The following is an 18754-nucleotide window of genomic DNA, read 5'->3' on the forward strand; positions in this document are numbered from 1 at the left end:
TGCTGGGTGTGATAACTAATTTTTCATCAACATGACTGGCCACAGGGTGCCCAAATAAACATTATTTCGTGTCTGTGAGGATGTTCTCCTATCATTCGACCTGTGGACTAAGTGGATTGCCCTCTGCAGTGGGGGTGGGCATCATCCAATCTACTGAAAGCCCAAATAAAACAAAAGCTGGGGCAAGAAGTAATCTGCCGCTTTTGTTTGCCTTGAGTTGGGACATCTTATCTCATCTGCCCTGTGGGATTCACACCATTGGCTCCCCTGGTTCTCTGACTTGCAGATGGCAGCCCATGGCAGTTCTCGGCTTCCAGCAATTATGAGAGCCAATTCCTCACAGTAAGGCTTTTATATTTGTGTAACATTTATATTTACACGTGATAAAAAATGTGTATCCTCCTGGTTCTGTTTCCCTGGGGAATCCGAATACCCTAGGCCAAAGTTATGTGCATTTGGAAGTTTCACAGAGATTGCCAAACAGTCCTATATAAAGGGTATATAACAATATGCACTTCTACCAGCAAGGCTAAAAAATGCCTGTCCTACTTACTGAATAATCCTTTTTCCACTGACTTATGTCCTCCTCAAAATGTTTTAAGTCCTCATGTATGTACTAAAGTCTGTTTCTGGGTTAGTCTGTTCCACTGATCTGTCTACTAATTGTACACCTATCAAGTTTATACTACCTTTTAAAAGTAGTTCATCAGGATGCCTGGGTGGCTCAGTCGGTTAAGCATCTGCCTTCGGCTCAGGTCAGGATCCCAGAGTCCTGGGATTGAGTCCCGCATCGGGCTCCATGCTCAGCTGGAAGCCTGCTTCTCCCTCTCCCGCTCCCCCTGCTTGTGTTCCTGCTCTCGCTATCTCTCTGACAAATAAAATCTTTAAAAAAAAAATAATAGTTCATCTAGTTTTACATTAGCTTTGAAAACAGTTCTTAGTGATTTTCATCTACTTACTTTTCCAGATAGACTGTTGAGCAATTTATCTATCTTCTTCAAACAGAAATTTCAATAGCAGCAGTATTCACCATGCAAAGGTAGTGTTCACCATGCAAAGGTTAAACGTATCTCCATTTATGATAGTTTCCTTTCCTGGGATTTTTTAGGCATACGATTATTTTTACCTGAAATTAAAGTTCTACATTGCACATTAGCAACAATCTCCTGGATACTGTTCAGTAATAATCCAGACAATAGGAATTCTAGATTTGATTTTATTTTGGGGATAATTCTAGGTTGTAACGGGCGCAGCTTGTGCATTATTAGGTTTTACGAACTATTTCTAGCTCCCTGCGGGTCAAACATGCCCTCTTGCCTCTATGTCCACATAAAGGCTGTTGCTCTTGCCCAATTTCAATGCCCCCCCTTTCTGGGTTTCTAGAGCTTTTATCACAGCACTTCCTATACCTGTTTTTATTTGCCGAGCTCTAAATTCTTTAAAGGAAGGTATCACAATTTAGTTTCATATTTGTATAGAAAGAGGAAGTGGGCAGAGGGGAAGAGGAGGAGGGAGGGAAGGAGAAGCAAACAAGTGGGCACCCGTGCTGGCTGACTCCTCACTGCACAGATCCAGGGAGAGCACTCACATGCTGCACATGAAAGGCTCCCCTGGAGCACAGAAATAGGATGTGAACTGTCCTCCTTAGAGTTCCGCAGTGTGGCAGCTCTGGCACATGGCACACACCAGGTGTTCAACGCACGTGCACTGAACTCCACCAGTGACAAACTCTGATTGTCAGAGAACGTGGGAGGAAACCAACAACTCTGAATGATGGACTGCCTTCCTAAATATAAAGGGCATATTCTAGAACCGAGATACTTCTTTTGTAGAGATTAAATGAGGCTCATGGATGAGGTTTGCATTCCAACTGACATAGGTAAAACAGTCTCCAAACTAGTATCTATAAGCAACACTCACTGCTTATTCATGTAGTTGAAAGAGTGACTTCACTTAATTATATTCTTTAAACTTTCGAAAGAAGCCGGAAAAGAAACCTATTTAGTGCTCAAACTATACTTTAAAAAATACTATTTTATTTATACTCATGTATGAAAAAAAAATGGCTGTACGACCATGTTTACATACATACCGATATTGGAAGCAGAATCCAATCAAAAATCACATCTAAATTTTATAAAGAACACACAAACATTAAAACACTGATTGGTTATAGAAAGCAGAGTGGAGAAAAAAAACCATTAGCTATCATTTCAATTTCATTAAAGAGCAGCACCCTCTGAGAATAATCAAGTCAATTAGTAATATCATCTATATTGCAAAATAATATATACATAGAAAAGTTAGTGATTGTACTGATTTTATTACTTTTACTAAGCCATTTTATCTTCCTCACACTCAATGCAAAGAAATAAAATATAAAGAAAAATATGTCCTCATTATTATTCACAATAAAAAGGGTCTGCTTAATTCTGCAGGCCTGGGCATACTATATAATAGGGAGCACTTAATGGCTCAAGTGGATCAAAGTACCATTTTGGTTCTGACCCACTGAATAGTATCTCATGCATATCTGTGACTGGACTAACTCCATGGGAGCTGTGATGTACTGAACCATCTCTGTGGTATCCCCAGATCTCACTACATCAAGAAAAGACCCTAAACAAGAAAAGATAACAATCAATCTGTCCATAAATTATATCTATGGGCTCCTTCTTTAGTGTCAGGTGGGAAAAGGGGCCCTTTCTTGAGTACATGGATACAAGGACTGTTGTGGTCTAAAGATTGCTGGACTGATATTTTGTCTGTTATAATGGAAACAAAGTGTACATCAAAACCACTGCCAGATTAAGAAACTTCCACAACTTGTCTCAATTCTTCAAATAATGGAGCAAGTTCCTTTTCCAGGCTGACAATGAGTCCTAAAACAGAGATTAAGAAAATTAGAACATCAGAAAAATGTTCCTGAAAAAGTCTCTTAGACCTCCTCCTGTCAAAATTTAGTTACTAAAAAGTAAACAAGATCTTTATTCCCCCAAAATAAAGCAAAATACTGTAATTCTAACTAATTAAAAGCTCTTTTCATTATGAAGTTTTTTTTCATCATCTACTATTAAAGTAAGTGAAAAATATTTATATGTATTAGAAGATATAAAATGAATTATATGCACTGTAATTTTGTTAGTTTTGAAAGGAAAACTTTAATTTATACTTTATTGTTTCAAAATCTGTACTGAGGGCGCCTGGGTGGCTCAGCTGGTGAAGTGACTGCCTTCGGCTCAGGTCATGATCCTGGGGTCCTGGGACTGAGCCCTGCATTGGGCTCCCTGCTCAGCAGGGAGTCTGCTTCTCCCTCTCCCTCTGCCTGCCACTCCCCCTGCTTGTGCTCTCTGTCAAATAAATAAATAAAATCTTAAAAAAAAAAAAAACCCACAAAAAAAACAAAAACAAAATCTGTACTGATTCAGAAATGATACAAGATTTTTACTTAAAAAGGTACATTTTTCCTGAACAAATTTTAATGGACTTTATCAAAATAGAGGTAGACCACCTGCTTCAACCTTGAGCAAAGAAATATTATAAATTTATTTTATAAATTCGGTGAAGCGAAAGCATAAATGGGTATTTCAAGTGAAAAAATTAATTTTAAAGATGAATGGGAGGAGTATAAAACATACACTTCCATGTTTAAAATTCAGTGCTGACGTACTGCATGGAGCACTGGGTGTTATACGCAAACAATGAATCATGGAACACTACATCAAAAACTAATGATGTAATGTACGGTGATTAACATAACAAAACAAAATAAAATAAAAAAGAAATTAAAAAAAATAAAATAAAATTTAGTGCTGAATCTGGGAGACAAAGTGGTCTAGAAATGAGCATATCTAGCTTCTCCTTAGTTTACCAGAGTGAAAAGCTTATATATCTTATATAATATATAATAAGATATAATCTTATATATCTTAGTTTGTTTTATGCTCAAAGATCTTCCTCTATTTCACAGTATATTAAAAGCATCTGGGATCCTCAAAAAAAATGTTCTAGATACTAAAATATAATTCTGTACATTATCAAAATTTATAACAACTGATGATTTAGTACATGATGGTGATTTATCACAATTGAGGTTTAATATACTTTAAATATCAACACCACTGCCATCCTATATAATTTACACAGTGTTTTCATATAGAGCATTTTACAGCTTCAAAACATTAACGGAAGAAACCTTCTAGATCATCAAATCTAAACCCCTCATTTTAAAGATGAGGAATCTAAAGACAGGTTTCAGTGACATAACTGGAAACTGACTTGCTCAAACAACTTGGAAAGAAAAAAACAGAAAAAGAATGCATAACAGTTCTAAATGGCAGCCAAATCTAAAGAAGACAAGACTTAAAAAAAAAATCCCACTTTATCCAAAAGGGAGTATATAAATTACAGAATACAGTCATTGATTTAAACATAAATATCCAGTGGAGGCTACTGGATAAAATGGGATCTTACGATCTGCTACAGAAAGTACAGCATCCTGACATTTGTTCTCAAATTCTTCGACCCTCAGGAAGAACACATCTAAGTTCATCCTAAGTCCCGCTCTTAGAATTTTCAATCACATTAATCTTGCCCACTATCACTGAAGATTTTACAAACTCTTAACAGATGGGTCTACATAGAATTGAACTCATCCTGGGCGCCTGGGTGGCTAAGTTGTTAAGCGTCCGCCTTCGGCTCAGGTCACGATCCCAGGGTCCTGGGATCGAGCCCCGCATCGGCCTCCCTGCTCCACGGGGAGCCTGCTTCTCCCTCTCCCACTTGCCCTGCTTGTGTTCCTGCTCTCGCTCTCTCTCTCTCTCTGTCAAATAAATAAATAAAATCTTTAAAAAAATTAAAAAAAAAAAAAAGAATTGAACTCATCCTTGACCATTTCATGTGTTTGGTTACCTTCTCTACTCTTTTTGTGTTTTCTTAAGCTGTTTTAATGTGAACAAGATGTAGCATTCAAGGGGTGAAGATAATTTAGATTTTCCTTTCTACCTTCAAGGGTCACTTACCCACAAAATGCCTCCTTTGAACTAGAAAATAACGCCACGAGCCAGAGAAAGCAGACACGGCTCCACTGTGCAGCTAGGGAACACAGACTGCACAGACGTTACTCTTCTGGAGACCAGGGCCTAGATGGTGGAGCTGGGCCACGAAGTCAGCTTTTCGGACTCTAAATCTACTGTCCCTAGCATATTAGACTGTATGGGGTTACAAGAAATTAAAAGCTGTATCTAAGGTAGTTAAAACACACCTGTATTGGCACTGCTGCTGGCTATGAAACTCACCACCAAAGGCAAACGATTGAATTGAACCACCTAAAAAGAAAGTACGATTTAAATAATATGTTATTCAAATGAAATACCTCAATCTTTCCAAAACTTTTATGTAAATGGCCAATGTGTGTAAGATAGTACCTACCATCATGTAATATGAAAGAGCTAAAAATAAGTATTTCCGTACAAGAGACTTACTGAGTATCTCTTAGAGACATGATCATCACTCAGCCTGCACAGCTCAAGGCGGGGCTATGTTATCTTCACCTCTTTAGCTCCCAGAGCCCAGCGGTGTGTCAATTATTACATGGTAGGCGCTCCAGAAACACTTGTTAATTAAATTAAATGGCTGAAGTCAGTATGTCTCATTCCAGTAGTTATACCTTCATGACTTTCCTGCTTCCTGTGTACCACTATTAATTTAAATTTAAGTTAACTTCAAATCAACTATCGTTTTAAAGAACTTAGCTTCAAACTAATCCCTATCGATGAAATTAAAGGTCAAAAGCGTTGGTTATCTTTTGCCCAATACACATGAAAGTTTGAACTTTTAAAATAAAAACATCACTTGTGTAACATCAGCAGTACAGGACTCAAACTCTGGGAAACACTGCTCTAAAGCAGAGGCCAGTAATTTATTCTAGACAAGAAAATGCAGCCAGAGATTGAGAGGTATGTAGCAATGAAATTCTTTCATAATAACTCACTCATGATATATATCTTCCAAACCAAATGAAGGAATTAGCAGCAATAACAAATTTCAATAACTTATCATTTAACCATCAAGGGAAATTTTTTATCTGTCACAACAAAAAAAGTGTGTTATTTGAGAAATCACATTCGTTAAGCTAAGGGCACCATCTACTGGAGGTAATAGTGACCTGACTTCCCTTTTTAGGATAATGTATTTTATTAATAAATCTTTTAATTAGCTTTCCACATTAATTAACTCCTGGTATAAAATGTGAAGACAATTACTACAATTCAACACAACCAATTTGAAGGCTAAGATTTTAAAATGCCATCCACACTTTAAAACTAAAATTTAGAATAACAACATAAGCTATTTTATATAGAAGACATATTAATAGGTGAAAGTAACCATTCAATAATTATGAACCTACCTGGTAGGTGTTATAGTAACAGATGATACTTTTATTTTTTGAAAGTCCAAGTTTGCTCCCTTGGTCTGTTGCAAGGGCAAAAGTAGATAAGAAACCAGGTCTCAAAGCATGTTCTGGGGCGTTATCATTGGCCACTGGAAATACAAATGACTTAAATAAAAATCATGCAGTGGATATGATAAAGTTTAACTGCACTTTTTTTTTTTAACATAAATCAGTAAAAATATTGAGCACAAGGGTTATTATGCTTCACAATACTGAAAGTCGTATCACTAATTGGGTCTTGTCAATTTAGATGAGAAAAACTGCTCAATCAGAAACTGAGTGATCATAACTAAGGGAAAAAATACTGATTCTCACAACTTTTTTTATTTTTATTTTTTTAAAGATTTTATTTATTTATTTGAGAGAGAGAGAATGAGAGAGAGCACATGAGAGTGGGGAGGGTCAGAGGGAGAAGCAGACTCCCCGCCGAGCAGGGAGTCTGATGCGGGACTCGATCCAGGGACTCCAGGATCATGACCTGAGCCGAAGGCAGTCGCTTAACCAACTGAGCCACCCAGGCGCCCTCTCACAACTTTTTTTAAAGAATACTAAACATTTATATTTTCTTAATATCTACTTTAAAACAAATTAATCAGTATGTTTAATAAACTGAATATTCTGGTTAACTGAGAGCCAAGCTAGAATAAAATCATGAAAAAAACTTCCAGAAATCGTTTGCTCTCATAAAACCTATAGCAGTATCACTTATAGATGTTAATAATTTTGCAGCTGGCTGTCTGTTTTAAGTCTCTTTCACTCATTAGAAGGCCTGAATGGAGTTAGTTGTACCGACAGCTTTAACACAGAGATCCTAAGAAAGAACATTAGAGCTGGAGATTATTTTAATTTTGTTCAAAGCCCTCATTACAGAACTGAGTAAATGCAAAAAGGCAGGCGACTTACTTGCCCATGGCCACCTATGTTTTATGGTGGGTGAGAATGTACACTGAACCTCACAGATAATGGGTTCTATTATTATCTTGTCACTGACTCATGTGCAACTTTGCACTAACAATGTATTCTTTGCACTTGACCATCTTTGTTTACAAAATGAAAGAATTAAATTAGGTCATTTCTTTTTTTTTTTTTAAAGATTTTATTTATTTGAGAGAGCGAGAATGAGAGAGAGAGAGAGAGAGCACATGAGAAGGGGGAGGGTCAGAGGGAGAAGCAGACTCCCCGCTGAGCAGGGAGCCCGATGCGGGACTCGATCCAGGGACTCCAGGATCATGACCTGAGCCGAAGGCAGTCGCTTAACCAACTGAGCCACCCAGGCGTCCCTAAATTAGGTCATTTCTAAACTTCCTTTCAATTCTAAGGTCTAAAATTATCTGACATATATGATAACCTGAGGTGGAAAATAAACTGTAAACAAAATGTAAAGAAAATCATTTAATCTTTCTTTGGTAAAGCTATTACAGCGTCCCTATAGAACTACGAACATCCACGTGATGATATCTTAAGACACAAGCAGTAAAAATGGTCTTAATACACACTGACTCAGTGACATCATATATACTTAAAAAAGACAAAAGCTGAGGGGCACCTGGGCGGTTCAGTCGGCTAAGCGACCAACTCTTGATTTTGGCTCACATCATGACCTCAGGGCCCTGAGACAGAGCCCCACATTGGGACTGGGCTCTGGCTCTATCCAGAGTCGGCTTGTCCCTCGCCCTCCCCCTGCTGGCCTGCACACATATACATGCACTCTCTCTCTCAAATAAATAACTAAATTCTTAAAAAAAAAAAAAAAAAAAAAAGCTGAAAACCAGGCAAAAATTTTTTTCTTTTTTTAGGTTAACAAGCTCTTCTTTAGGTAAAAAAAGTCTTGTTAGAGTCTGGTTAACTAAAGTAATTGTGAAGTTAAAAGTTTAAAAACTATCTTATTTCCAGTAAAGAAGGAGAAAATCAATAAAGATTCAACAAAACAATCAATAGATGTTAATTCAAATGTATGGAAGTTTATCCCCAAACCACTAGCAGTACTGATTAAAAAATAGACATCGGGGGAAGTCTGTGTGTATAATATACGTAGCTGCATACAGGCCCAGGCTCAGCACTGACACTTACTAATGTCTTTCATGAAACACTGGGCTTGTGATAAATCAGGCTTAAACTCTCGACGGTCACACAATCCATTTAACATGTAGTAAGTTATAAGCTCCAATCCAGTCTTCAACATACAAAAGCAAACATCTCCCCCCAAACTAAGACCGTCTCCTGGACTTATTAAAACAGCTTTTATACGCTTGCGTTCTGCACTACTCAGACCTAAACACGTTTTTATTCAAAAGCAAACATGACACTGGCATACAGGCACTCAGTTTTACCTTTAATAACGGGGACTCCATCTCTGTCTGACACAACAATAGCATGGAGCCCTTCAACACTAGAAAGGAAAAAGTTAAAATATTATGAAACATTTCATTTTCTCAAAATATGCACCTCAAAGTCATTCTGGGGATTTTCATATATATTTCCGAAAAACTATGTCAACTCAGTTACTGACCTCATAAGTCCCTAGATGTCTGCCAAAACTTCCAGAAATTGAATAAATGTGTGTATTACTGACATGCTTATAATCTTTGCAAATTTATACAATTTACTGGTAAAGATCTAAAACACAGATAATTCTCCATTATAGTTGCTAATTGTTTTTCCATTATTTATGAAAGTATGACAGGTTAACAGCAAAAGCTATAGTGACTGGTATCAAGTGCCATCAAGATATCTGTGGGTTATGAGCGCCTATAAAAGAGGGGTTGACTTAGACAAGTGGGTCAGGGAAGGCTCGTGACAGCTAAGCTGAGATGTTATGGCACTGGTCAAGAGAAGAGGGGCAGAAAGATTGTTCTAGCCTGAAGGAACACAATGGAAAGAATGAAGGTCATGTAGCAATCTTCTCAGCTATGCCTACCTAAGAAGCAGTAAGGGGAACGGTCAAGACTATAACCATCTAGTCCAGTCTAGGCTCTCCTACATTTACTATTTACACTACCCTGGGCCAGTTATGAAACCCCTGTTAGCCTCCGTTAACAATATGAAAATGGGAATAATTGTACTTATGTAACTATTGTAAAATTTAATAAAATAATGCATGTAAAGGCGAGGCTGGTACATAGCTAAAATTCAAAAATATTAATCATTACTAATTAGCATCAGAGTGTCATCTGCGCACACTGACAATTTATTAGTGCAGTTTAAATATTAACTCATTAGAGAATTCCTAGAGCACAAAACTAAAGTGCTAAAAATTAGAATGGGAAAACATTCTCAAATTTTCAGCCCCATAATCTTGTAATATCCAAGACTGCTACTCAGAAATATGTTCAACGTTCCTACTATAACCCAGATTATCCATTCCTTATTATCTTAACCTTAACGTTTTAAGTTAGAAATGAGGAACAGTCATATTAAGATATTGAAATTAAATTTTAAAATCCCAGTGGCAAAAACTTTTAAGTTAGAGAAGTATTATTAAATTTTGAGAAAATGTTATAAAAACTACATTTATGAACCTCACATTAAAAGTAAGAATGATGAAATAACCTGTATAAACATTTACTGGTATTATTTTCTATTATCATTCAATCCTGGAATTATCTATAAATTAAAATGTGCTCTGTAAGGTTAATGTATAAAACAAATTCTTCTTAGTTAAAAACTAGGTTATATAAAAGTATATCCTACCGGTACTTGCACACACAATACTCTGTACAGTTATCAACAGGAAGAAAGGGCTTAGGATCATGTGTTTTGTTTTAGTTTGGTCTTTTCCCCCATAATGACCAAGGCCAGTTTGATTCAGACTCATTCATGACTTTTTCTTGAAAGTAGGCATTTTGTATCCCAAAAGCTAAAGGAATGAAGAAATAATATTGAACACTCACAAAGAAAAGTAGTAAAATGAATATTTTGATTTGTTGCTAGATGTTTGTAAAATGAAGGGATTTGGACGAAGGCAGCTTGGCTTCAGAACTATACCTCTCAATACCCGAGTCAGTTAATGGAATATGTTTTTGTTCATTTTTAAATTCCCTGCTAAATACAGTTCTTGAATTTGTATTTTTAAGTCTAGTTGTGACCCAAAGCAGGCTCAGGCTTTAATAATCACAACTTTTTGTGTTTTAAAATAACCAAATGTTTCATTATTATATGTATAAAATGAAGTATGATCTCTGATTACAAATGCAACATTTGCTTTTTTGGAATAAAAGTGTTTGTTTTATTAAGCTTAAGGTTTAGATGTCTGCAGAATATTTCATAACATTAACTTCCTTCTAGAAGTGCAGTGTACCTATTAATGCATCATGCTTATTTTCAACTGTTAGTAAAATCTACTCATGTTATTTTTTGTTCACTCTGTGTAGAATTGGAAACACCTTTTATATTTGTGACCTAATTTCTTTAAGTGGGTATTTTAAGTATGTGAGTAATTTTTCTTTGTTGGGCATTTATCTCTGTGAATCCATTAAAAAGAAAGTCTTTATTTCTGCCTCCTCTTTTGGTGCATTAGTTGGCACTTAAGTTAACTATCTAATGCACCAAAAGAGGAGGCAGAAATAAAGACTTTCTTCCACCACAGAAAGATTTTCATCACACTTTTACAAATACCCTTTTTACAAATATCAACTATGCTTCTGCTCCTCTACTTTGTTGCTAGTGTGGTATTTCCCTCCAATCCTACTGGTCAATTTTACCGTCCTTTCAATATGCTAAACCTCCAACAAGGCAGATACAGAGAAACACAGAAAGCCTTCACTTTGTACAGTTCCAATACGGACACATTTTAGTTCTCACAGTTGAATTAAATAACACCACTCCTGGGCGCCTGGGTGGCTCAGTTGGTTAAGCGACTGCCTTCGGCTCAGGTCATGATCCTGGAGTCTCTGGATCGAGTCCCGCATCGGGCTCCCTGCTCGGCAGGGAGTCTGCTTCTCCCTCTGACCCTCCCCCCTCTCATGTACTCGCTCTCTCTCTCATTCTCTCTCTCTCAAATAAATAAATAAAATCTTTAAAAAAAAAAAAAAAAAAAAATAACACCACTCCTCCTGACAGCATGGCTCAAATTTCAGGAAGTATGGTATATTAAGTGAGTAACTGCATACAGTACAAACCTCACTAACTCTTCACACAAATCACCATGTGAGTAACTTCGTAAATGACAGATCGCACTGTGTCAGGAACCAGCCACATCACTTCTTTCAAAGTGTGTTGGTGACTGATCACCGAGCATCTGTTCCTCAGGGTATGCAGGGACAGTCAAGTACACAGTGTTATCTCCTTGTCTTCCAATGATAAATAAAGCATATGACATTAAAAAGAAAAACAGAACTGAAATAGGGAACTGGCTAATCAAGATGAAATAGAGCAAAGGAAGGAAAGGTGACAATGCTGGAAGTGAAATTCAAATAGAAAGTAAACACTTAGAGAAGAAATAACTGGCCGAAAGCACGTGGACACTTTTGCTGTTGTGCACAAGACGTGCAGCCAGAGGAAGTTTGTGCAAGTGCACTCACTGACAGAAATTAGGCAAGTGGTTGGGATGAAGAGGATGAAGATATCCCACGGGAAGTGACGTGGGCAAAAAACCTCACACGACTCGACAGTACAAAGGACAAAATGGCGGAAGCTGATCCAAACTTAGAAAGGAGTGTGTGCCAATTTGAAGGCACAGAAAAGATGCCTGCTCCTTAGCTTAAGGTTATACCTTTGGTATTATTTCACCGTATCTGCAAACAAGTAGGCACTGTTCCAACTACACTCGAGAAGTTTTCTACAAAGAAAGAAACACTAGTACTCAGTATTTCCACTGTTTTTAAATTGCAGTGTATTAAACAAATACTGCTTTTAGCATCTGTTTCCATTCCCTCAAATAGAACCAACAAAAGAGGTTTTAAGGTTTTGACAAAATTTTCTAAAGATCACAAAACTGTCATTTTTCCCGGGGATTACTAAAATTGCTTTGGATGGTTTCAGCGTGTACAGTCATTTTTACGGCCCTGCACTACTGTGCAAAGCTAGGACTGCCTGCTCATCACTAGGCTGAGAACAGAATCAGTGTTCTAGTTTGCACTAGAAGGAAGAGAGTAAAAATGAATTTAAGTATTACATTAACATGAAAACAAAGGTAACAATTACTTAATGCTTCAATATCTTCCTCCTGAATATAACAGTATTTTCTTCCTGAATTACAGACAAATATACATATATCAAACCAAGGAGATAATACCATTAATTTCTACTGGTTTGTAGTCAGGGTAAAGGTACAAGTCAATAGGCAAACCACATCAAACAATTCAGGCAAAAATCCAAACAAGAGAATTTTTTTTCTTTTTCTTCTTTTTACCTACCTACAGAAATAAACTGACACCCAAAACCTTTTTAAATTCACACATTTGGATAATAAAAAAGAAGTAAAAAAAAAAGGATCTCACCATACATCCTGCTACATTACACCTCAAAGGTTATTCAATTATGCTGGAATGTGAAAATGGATGTCTCAAGTTGTATTCCTCTCTCTCCTGTCCTTAACTCTAAGGTATTAGCTTTACACTAAACTAAATGTGAATTTTAATACAACTAAAGTGACAAAGTCCTTTGAACCACAAAAATATCTAAAAGGAAGTTTGCTGTCCTTCACACAGAGCCTAATTGATAATGAAGCATCAAATGGACTGGGTGCAGGCAAAAGAAGCCTTGCGATTTTTCCAAGTATGGATTGCTGTCTACATACAGCATTTTTGGGTTATGCAGACTCAGCAATTAGGTCTTAAAAGTAATACTAAAGGAAAGGAAAGTTCTAGGGTTTTTCCCCTTAAAATTGCTCTAACTTCTTCGAAGTATAATCCAGTAAAAACTGCTATGTTAGTATACTTGAAAAAACTCTAAAGTGCCAAGAAATACGGGTTCTAACCCTCTGGCATTCACGAGCTGTTTAACCTCAGACAACAAGTCATATACAATTTCTCTAGGCCTGATATTATTTATCTGCAAATTCAAAGGACATTTCTTGTGCTGCCTAGTGTTATTTGAAAATGCTAAATAACAATATACACATACTATTAGTCTAAAATAAACAGAAACAAAATGCTACATAAAATCAACGTATATAATGCAGAATTTATTTAATAATAAATTAGTAATTTTTTACCTTGGTAATTTTTTATACAGGAATCGCTTTAGGTCCTGAAAGAGAATATAAAAAAAATCATATTATAACAATATGCCTTGTACTGGTTATCTAGATAGTCCTATCCACATTTCAGGTACTTTAAATCATCACTCATAATCTTTCTTGCTCGTCTTTTTTTTCTTCTTGATACTAGTTGTGTGACTTGGAACAAGTTATTTAACCTTTTTCTCTAAGCCCCAGTTTCGTTATTTGTTGAGAAGGGATAACCACAAAACCTATGTCATAAGACTATTGTTAAAATTTATTGAGATGTATGTAAACTGATTAGCATATCTGGACAAATACACAGCAAATACATATTAGCTGTAAAATTAGATCATATTTTTCATACTATTTTACATCCTGTTGCTATTGTCCTATTCACTGGAGAGTATATTATAAACATCTTTCCTTGTCTATAGATAAAATTTCTCACATCACTTTAACAATCCTGGGTAAATTAACTTCTCTGAAACTCCGTTTCTTTTCATAACTAAAGATAAATGACAACATGTATCAAGTGTTAAGCATGGAACATAATTAGGACTAAAGAAATAAAAGACTATTTTACTTCCTCTCTTACACTCTCTCACCTAGGGAATTTCATTGACAATCCAGGTATCAATTATAAGGCCTACAGAGGTACATCAGGAATCTGTTGTTTTGAACCTCTAATCCCTACTATTCTCCAGACCTGAATGTTCATTTTATTTCATGTTAGGACCACCATCTTACCTGTGCAAGAAACACATACATTAAAACTCAACTCATCATGTTTCATGTGAAATCCAGATTTCCTCAATCTCTTCGTCTCCACTAATGGCACTACCAATCCCATTACTGAGGTCTGAAACACAGAGTAACATTTAACCCTAACCTCACTTTCTAAATGATTTGTGAAGTCAAATGTTTTTAAAATGATCTCTTCCTCTCCTTTTCTTTTTTTAAAAGATTTTATTTATTTATTTGACAGAGAGAGAGAGAGCACAATCAGGGGGAGCAGCAGGCAGAGGGAGAGGGGGAAGCAGGCTCCCCACCGAGCAAGCAGCCCGATGTGGGGCTCGATCCCAGGACCCTCGGATCGTGACCTAAGCTGAAGGCAGACGTTTAACAGACTGAGCCATGCAGGCACCCCTCTTCCTTTCCTTTTCAACTGACATTATTACAATTTAGGTTCACTTTAATAATTATTTATGACTTGTGCTGGCCTCCCAACTGGTAATCTGGCCTCCCACTTCTAGCCCATACAGTTCTACACAATGCCAATAACCATATTATTCTCCTTCTCTACCTGGGTTTGAGGTGCTTCCCAGATGATTCCCTATGCAGTCAGGGTTGAGAACCAATGTCCAAATGGCTCTCCACTGTTTAATAAATTCTCTACAAATTCTTTTAATATTTGAGCTTCTCTACAATATGGTCTACACCTAATTTTACAGTCCTGCTTCCTACCACTCCCTCATACATAACTCAGCCCCAGCAAGAGTGGACTACTCACAGCTCCTCCACACACATCTTTCCCTTTCCCATCTCTCAAACTTTGCTTACACTACTCATTTTAATAGTAATTCTCTATCAATCTTACTTTGAGAAAAACTGCCACTCATTATTTAGAGCTACTCTCAACCACCAAATACTCCAAATAAGCTTTCCTGATAAACACAAACCAGATGTGACCCCTCTCTTTTGAATTTTCACACAATTATATATATACACTTATGATCACCTGCCTATTATACTTAAAAAAAATTTTTTTAAACCCTTATGGAGGGATGCCGGAGTGGCTGAGTCAGTTAAGTGTCTGCCCTCTGCCTGCCGCTCCCCCGTTCGTGTGCTTGCACACACGCGCTCACTCTCTCTGACAAATAAATAAATAAAATCTTTAAAAAAAACAAAAACAAAAAACCTTATGGAGAGGAATTATACCTTAATCATCTTTATTTCACCCACAGCCCTTATTACAACAACTTTCGCAAGGTGATGCTCAATAGATATATAGTGATTTGACTGTGCCTGGAGAATAAGTTCTCAAGAACGTAATGGCAGACACTCAAAAATGGAGTGATAAAGGCATACAAAGTTCCTAAACCTAAAAAGAAAAATCACGTTCATATTAATGTTGAATGATCATTCAGCCTAGTGGTTAAGAGCATAAACTCTGGAGTCAGACTGCCTGGGTTGGTATCTTGACTCTACAACTTACCAGCTGTGTAACCTGAGGCAAAACCTGATCTTTCTATGCCTTAGCCTCCTCAGCTAGAACACAAGGACAGTAACAGTGCCTACTTCATAAAAGTTGTAAGAATTAAATGTTCAATGTTTACAAGAATGCCCAGCATGTAGGTAAAAGAACAACAGGATGTAAAATATAGACACATAAACATTAGTAGTATCAATTCCCTGTTTCTAGTAACTAGTACAATTAAGTTTCCTAAACTTACAATTTGGGTTTTATTGCTGTGCTAAAGAGGTATCAGTCAGAAATCATCTCAATTTGCTCCAATCAATCTAGAGAGACATCATGACCACTTACTGGAAAAAAGTGGATTCACAGCAGCAAAACATTTAGAAATTCAAATGGTATTCCGAGCCTCTCTTATGCCCGCCGGATTGGGGAGTGGGAAGAATACAATTTTCTCAACCTCAGACACCTTAGCGTCCTCCACCCCCACTGTGGGCAGAAAGTACCCCGCAAATCTCTTGGTATTAGTCACTCACTCCAGAGTCTACAGAAATTACGTGGGGGTGGGCGGGCTAAAAAGGAAACAAATTTCTCCTTGGGAAGCTTTACCTCTCCCGGCCCAGTAGGCCTCCACCGAACTCCCCACCCTCCCCTTCCTCTTGTGTGGGTGTGTTAACTCACATCCGCCATGACGAACCCCTTTCTCCCGCAGGATCAATCTCCACTCCTGAAAGAGAAACTCCTGGTGATTCTCCCCTCAAGACTTCTTCCCACCTCCAACCTAACAAGCGGGGTCAGCTCTCATCAAGGACAGGCAAGAATCCGCGGCTCTAGGACTCGCACCAGGGAAGCCGAAGTGAGGCAGGAGTTCCCAAATACCCAGACGGTAGCTGGGATGCCCTACCTCAGTCCACTCCACCCTGCACCCGCGAAGACCTAGGCCCAAAGGAGAGGGGAAGGGGAGTCCTCTCCCTCCCTTGCGTCTCACCGCCCGCGCCACCTGCGGGCCCGGGCTGAATACCGAGCAAAGCGGCTCGAGTTACCTTGCTTTCTGGGCTGCGGTGTTCCTTCAGCTGCAGATCCAGGGACAGCCTGACAGACAGCCTCCTTGGAAAGCCGTCGTCACATGATTTGTGACCTCTTCCGTGTTCCAGGAAGCACTTTCTACGCCTCCGAGGCCCGATGATAGGAGATTTCCGGGGAGGCGCGGAGGCCTTTTTGCGTCGGGCGCGCCCCGCCCCGCCCCTCTGCGGGCGTCCTCCTGCGCCTGCGCAGACGTAGGGACGTGGGGACACAGGCCAGTGAAAAGAGGGTTCCTTGGATGACGTCCGGCACTAAAAGACCTGCCGGAAATGTATGCAAGGAGAAGTTGTTGTGTAGGGAGGGTGCATAAATTTCATGAGTTTTTCAAGGCCTGTTATCTTAAGACCTTTTCTTGTAGATGAAAAAGTTTGAAGGGGTGTTGTTTACGAGCTGAACTGCAAGCGGGATTGCCTGTGCCTAGAAGTCCCAGGTTCATGGGACGCCTGGCTGGCTGAGTCAGTGGAGCTTATGACTTGATCTCGGGATGGTGAGTTCCAGTCCCGCTGGGTGAAGAGATTACTTAAAAATAAAATCTAAAAAAAAAAAAGTCCCAGTTTCATAGTTTTCTGACCCCGACGTCCCCCACTGCCTTGGCTTTTCCAAGGGTGCCACCCATGTGCTCTTACTCGAGGTCTTGTCTAGATTGTATAGAGGAGCCATGAGCTTTCTGGAGTTTTCAAAGTTAGTTGCGCAACTCAACATACGCAGATACTGGATAACCTTCTTTTGTTGACTCATGATTTAGAAGGCTATGCCTTCTAAGTTGCAACCATATTATTTTTTGTTTGGTGTCTTGCTTGTTTGCACATGTAACAAAAACCTACAGTAGGTGCTAAGAAAACGAAGACTACGGGAACTTGTTAACGACTCATCATCAACTCCCAATCCCTAAAAGTAGGAGAGCAAAAGGAATTAACTCTAGTTCAAGACATGGTGAAGAGTTGGATACTAATTTCCTAGTTATCCTTGAGAAGACGAAACGGTAAACTACAGCTCTCCCAACTGTTAGAAATGATCTCCTGATTATTACAAGTGAACTTGACGGTTCCATAGCAACTCACATCATTGAAGTTCGCTTCCTTTTCCTTATTTAAACCCTTTGATTTCTTAGCTTCTGGGATACCGCATTACTTACTTTAGGTCCTCACCCATTCTAGTTTCCTAATTCTTTAGATCATGGCATTTAAAGCTTGTCTTTGGTTTTGTTTTTCTCTTTCCACATTTTCCTGAGAATGTGAGTCCTAAGTCTGCACCTCTCCTCAGAGTTCTAGGTTCACATTTTCCGCTGCTTGTCGGTTGTTGGATACATCTACATACATGTCTTGAAGTCAGCTCTGACTCAAAAGCTCCAAAAACTTCTCCAATAAACCTTTTTACTAATGTGTCTGTTGTTTCCATGATTCTACTAGTCATGTGTCATGTTTGACTACTATCTTTTGTTCCTCGTGTCCACTTTTCTAACCTAACAATGATTTTTTTCATCTATATATTTTTTTCAATTCTTCATTCAAACCATTATTTAGCAAGATGATATCAATAGCCACTTACTAATGGCCAGATAAACCTCCCCAAAACAATGCACATTACTGCTGCTCAAAAAAATCTTTAGTGATGTACCATTGCAGACTGATAAAGTTGAGTCTTTAATCTGGCACAAACATATTCTATTTTACTTCTGAACACATTCTAATGTGAATCCTATACTCCAGCCAAGTTGATTACTTCACCCTTCCATCACTGGTTATTATTTCTCCACACTGGTTCTGGGGGGTCCTTTAAACTGAAGTGCTTATTTGTCTTGTAGGTGAGGAAAAACATACTTCTACCCTTCTACCCTCTTAGGTTCTATGGCTGGGCCCAA

General features: G+C 38.1%; 1 protein-coding gene across 1 annotated transcript; it reads right to left on the reverse strand.

Moving 5' to 3' along the window:
• Positions 1-2303: 2303 nt before the first annotated feature.
• On the reverse strand, positions 2304-17016 carry LAMTOR3 (late endosomal/lysosomal adaptor, MAPK and MTOR activator 3). Its single transcript, XM_036102685.2, has 7 exons — positions 16854-17016; positions 16492-16537; positions 13608-13642; positions 8785-8843; positions 6410-6543; positions 5264-5327; positions 2304-2882 (listed from the first exon to the last, which is right to left on the reverse strand). Exons 2-7 carry the CDS (start codon positions 16498-16500, stop codon positions 2809-2811), a joined length of 375 nt encoding a protein of 124 aa, XP_035958578.1. The 5' UTR covers positions 16501-16537; positions 16854-17016; the 3' UTR covers positions 2304-2808.
• Between the last annotated feature and the right edge of the window lie 1738 nt (positions 17017-18754).

Source organism: Halichoerus grypus, chromosome 3 (genome assembly GCF_964656455.1).
Source record: "Halichoerus grypus chromosome 3, mHalGry1.hap1.1, whole genome shotgun sequence".
Taxonomy (NCBI): domain Eukaryota; kingdom Metazoa; phylum Chordata; class Mammalia; order Carnivora; family Phocidae; genus Halichoerus; species Halichoerus grypus.

Bases quoted from the DNA above. Each gene is read 5' to 3' on its own strand.
- LAMTOR3 (XM_036102685.2), bottom strand. The intron at 6,544-8,784 runs GTAAAACTGAGT...TTGTATTTCCAG, and splicing joins TGGAGTCCCCGTTATTAAAG to TGGCCAATGATAACGCCCCA. The intron at 5,328-6,409 runs GTAGGTTCATAA...CTTTCTTTTTAG, and splicing joins GTTACTATAACACCTACCAG to GTGGTTCAATTCAATCGTTT.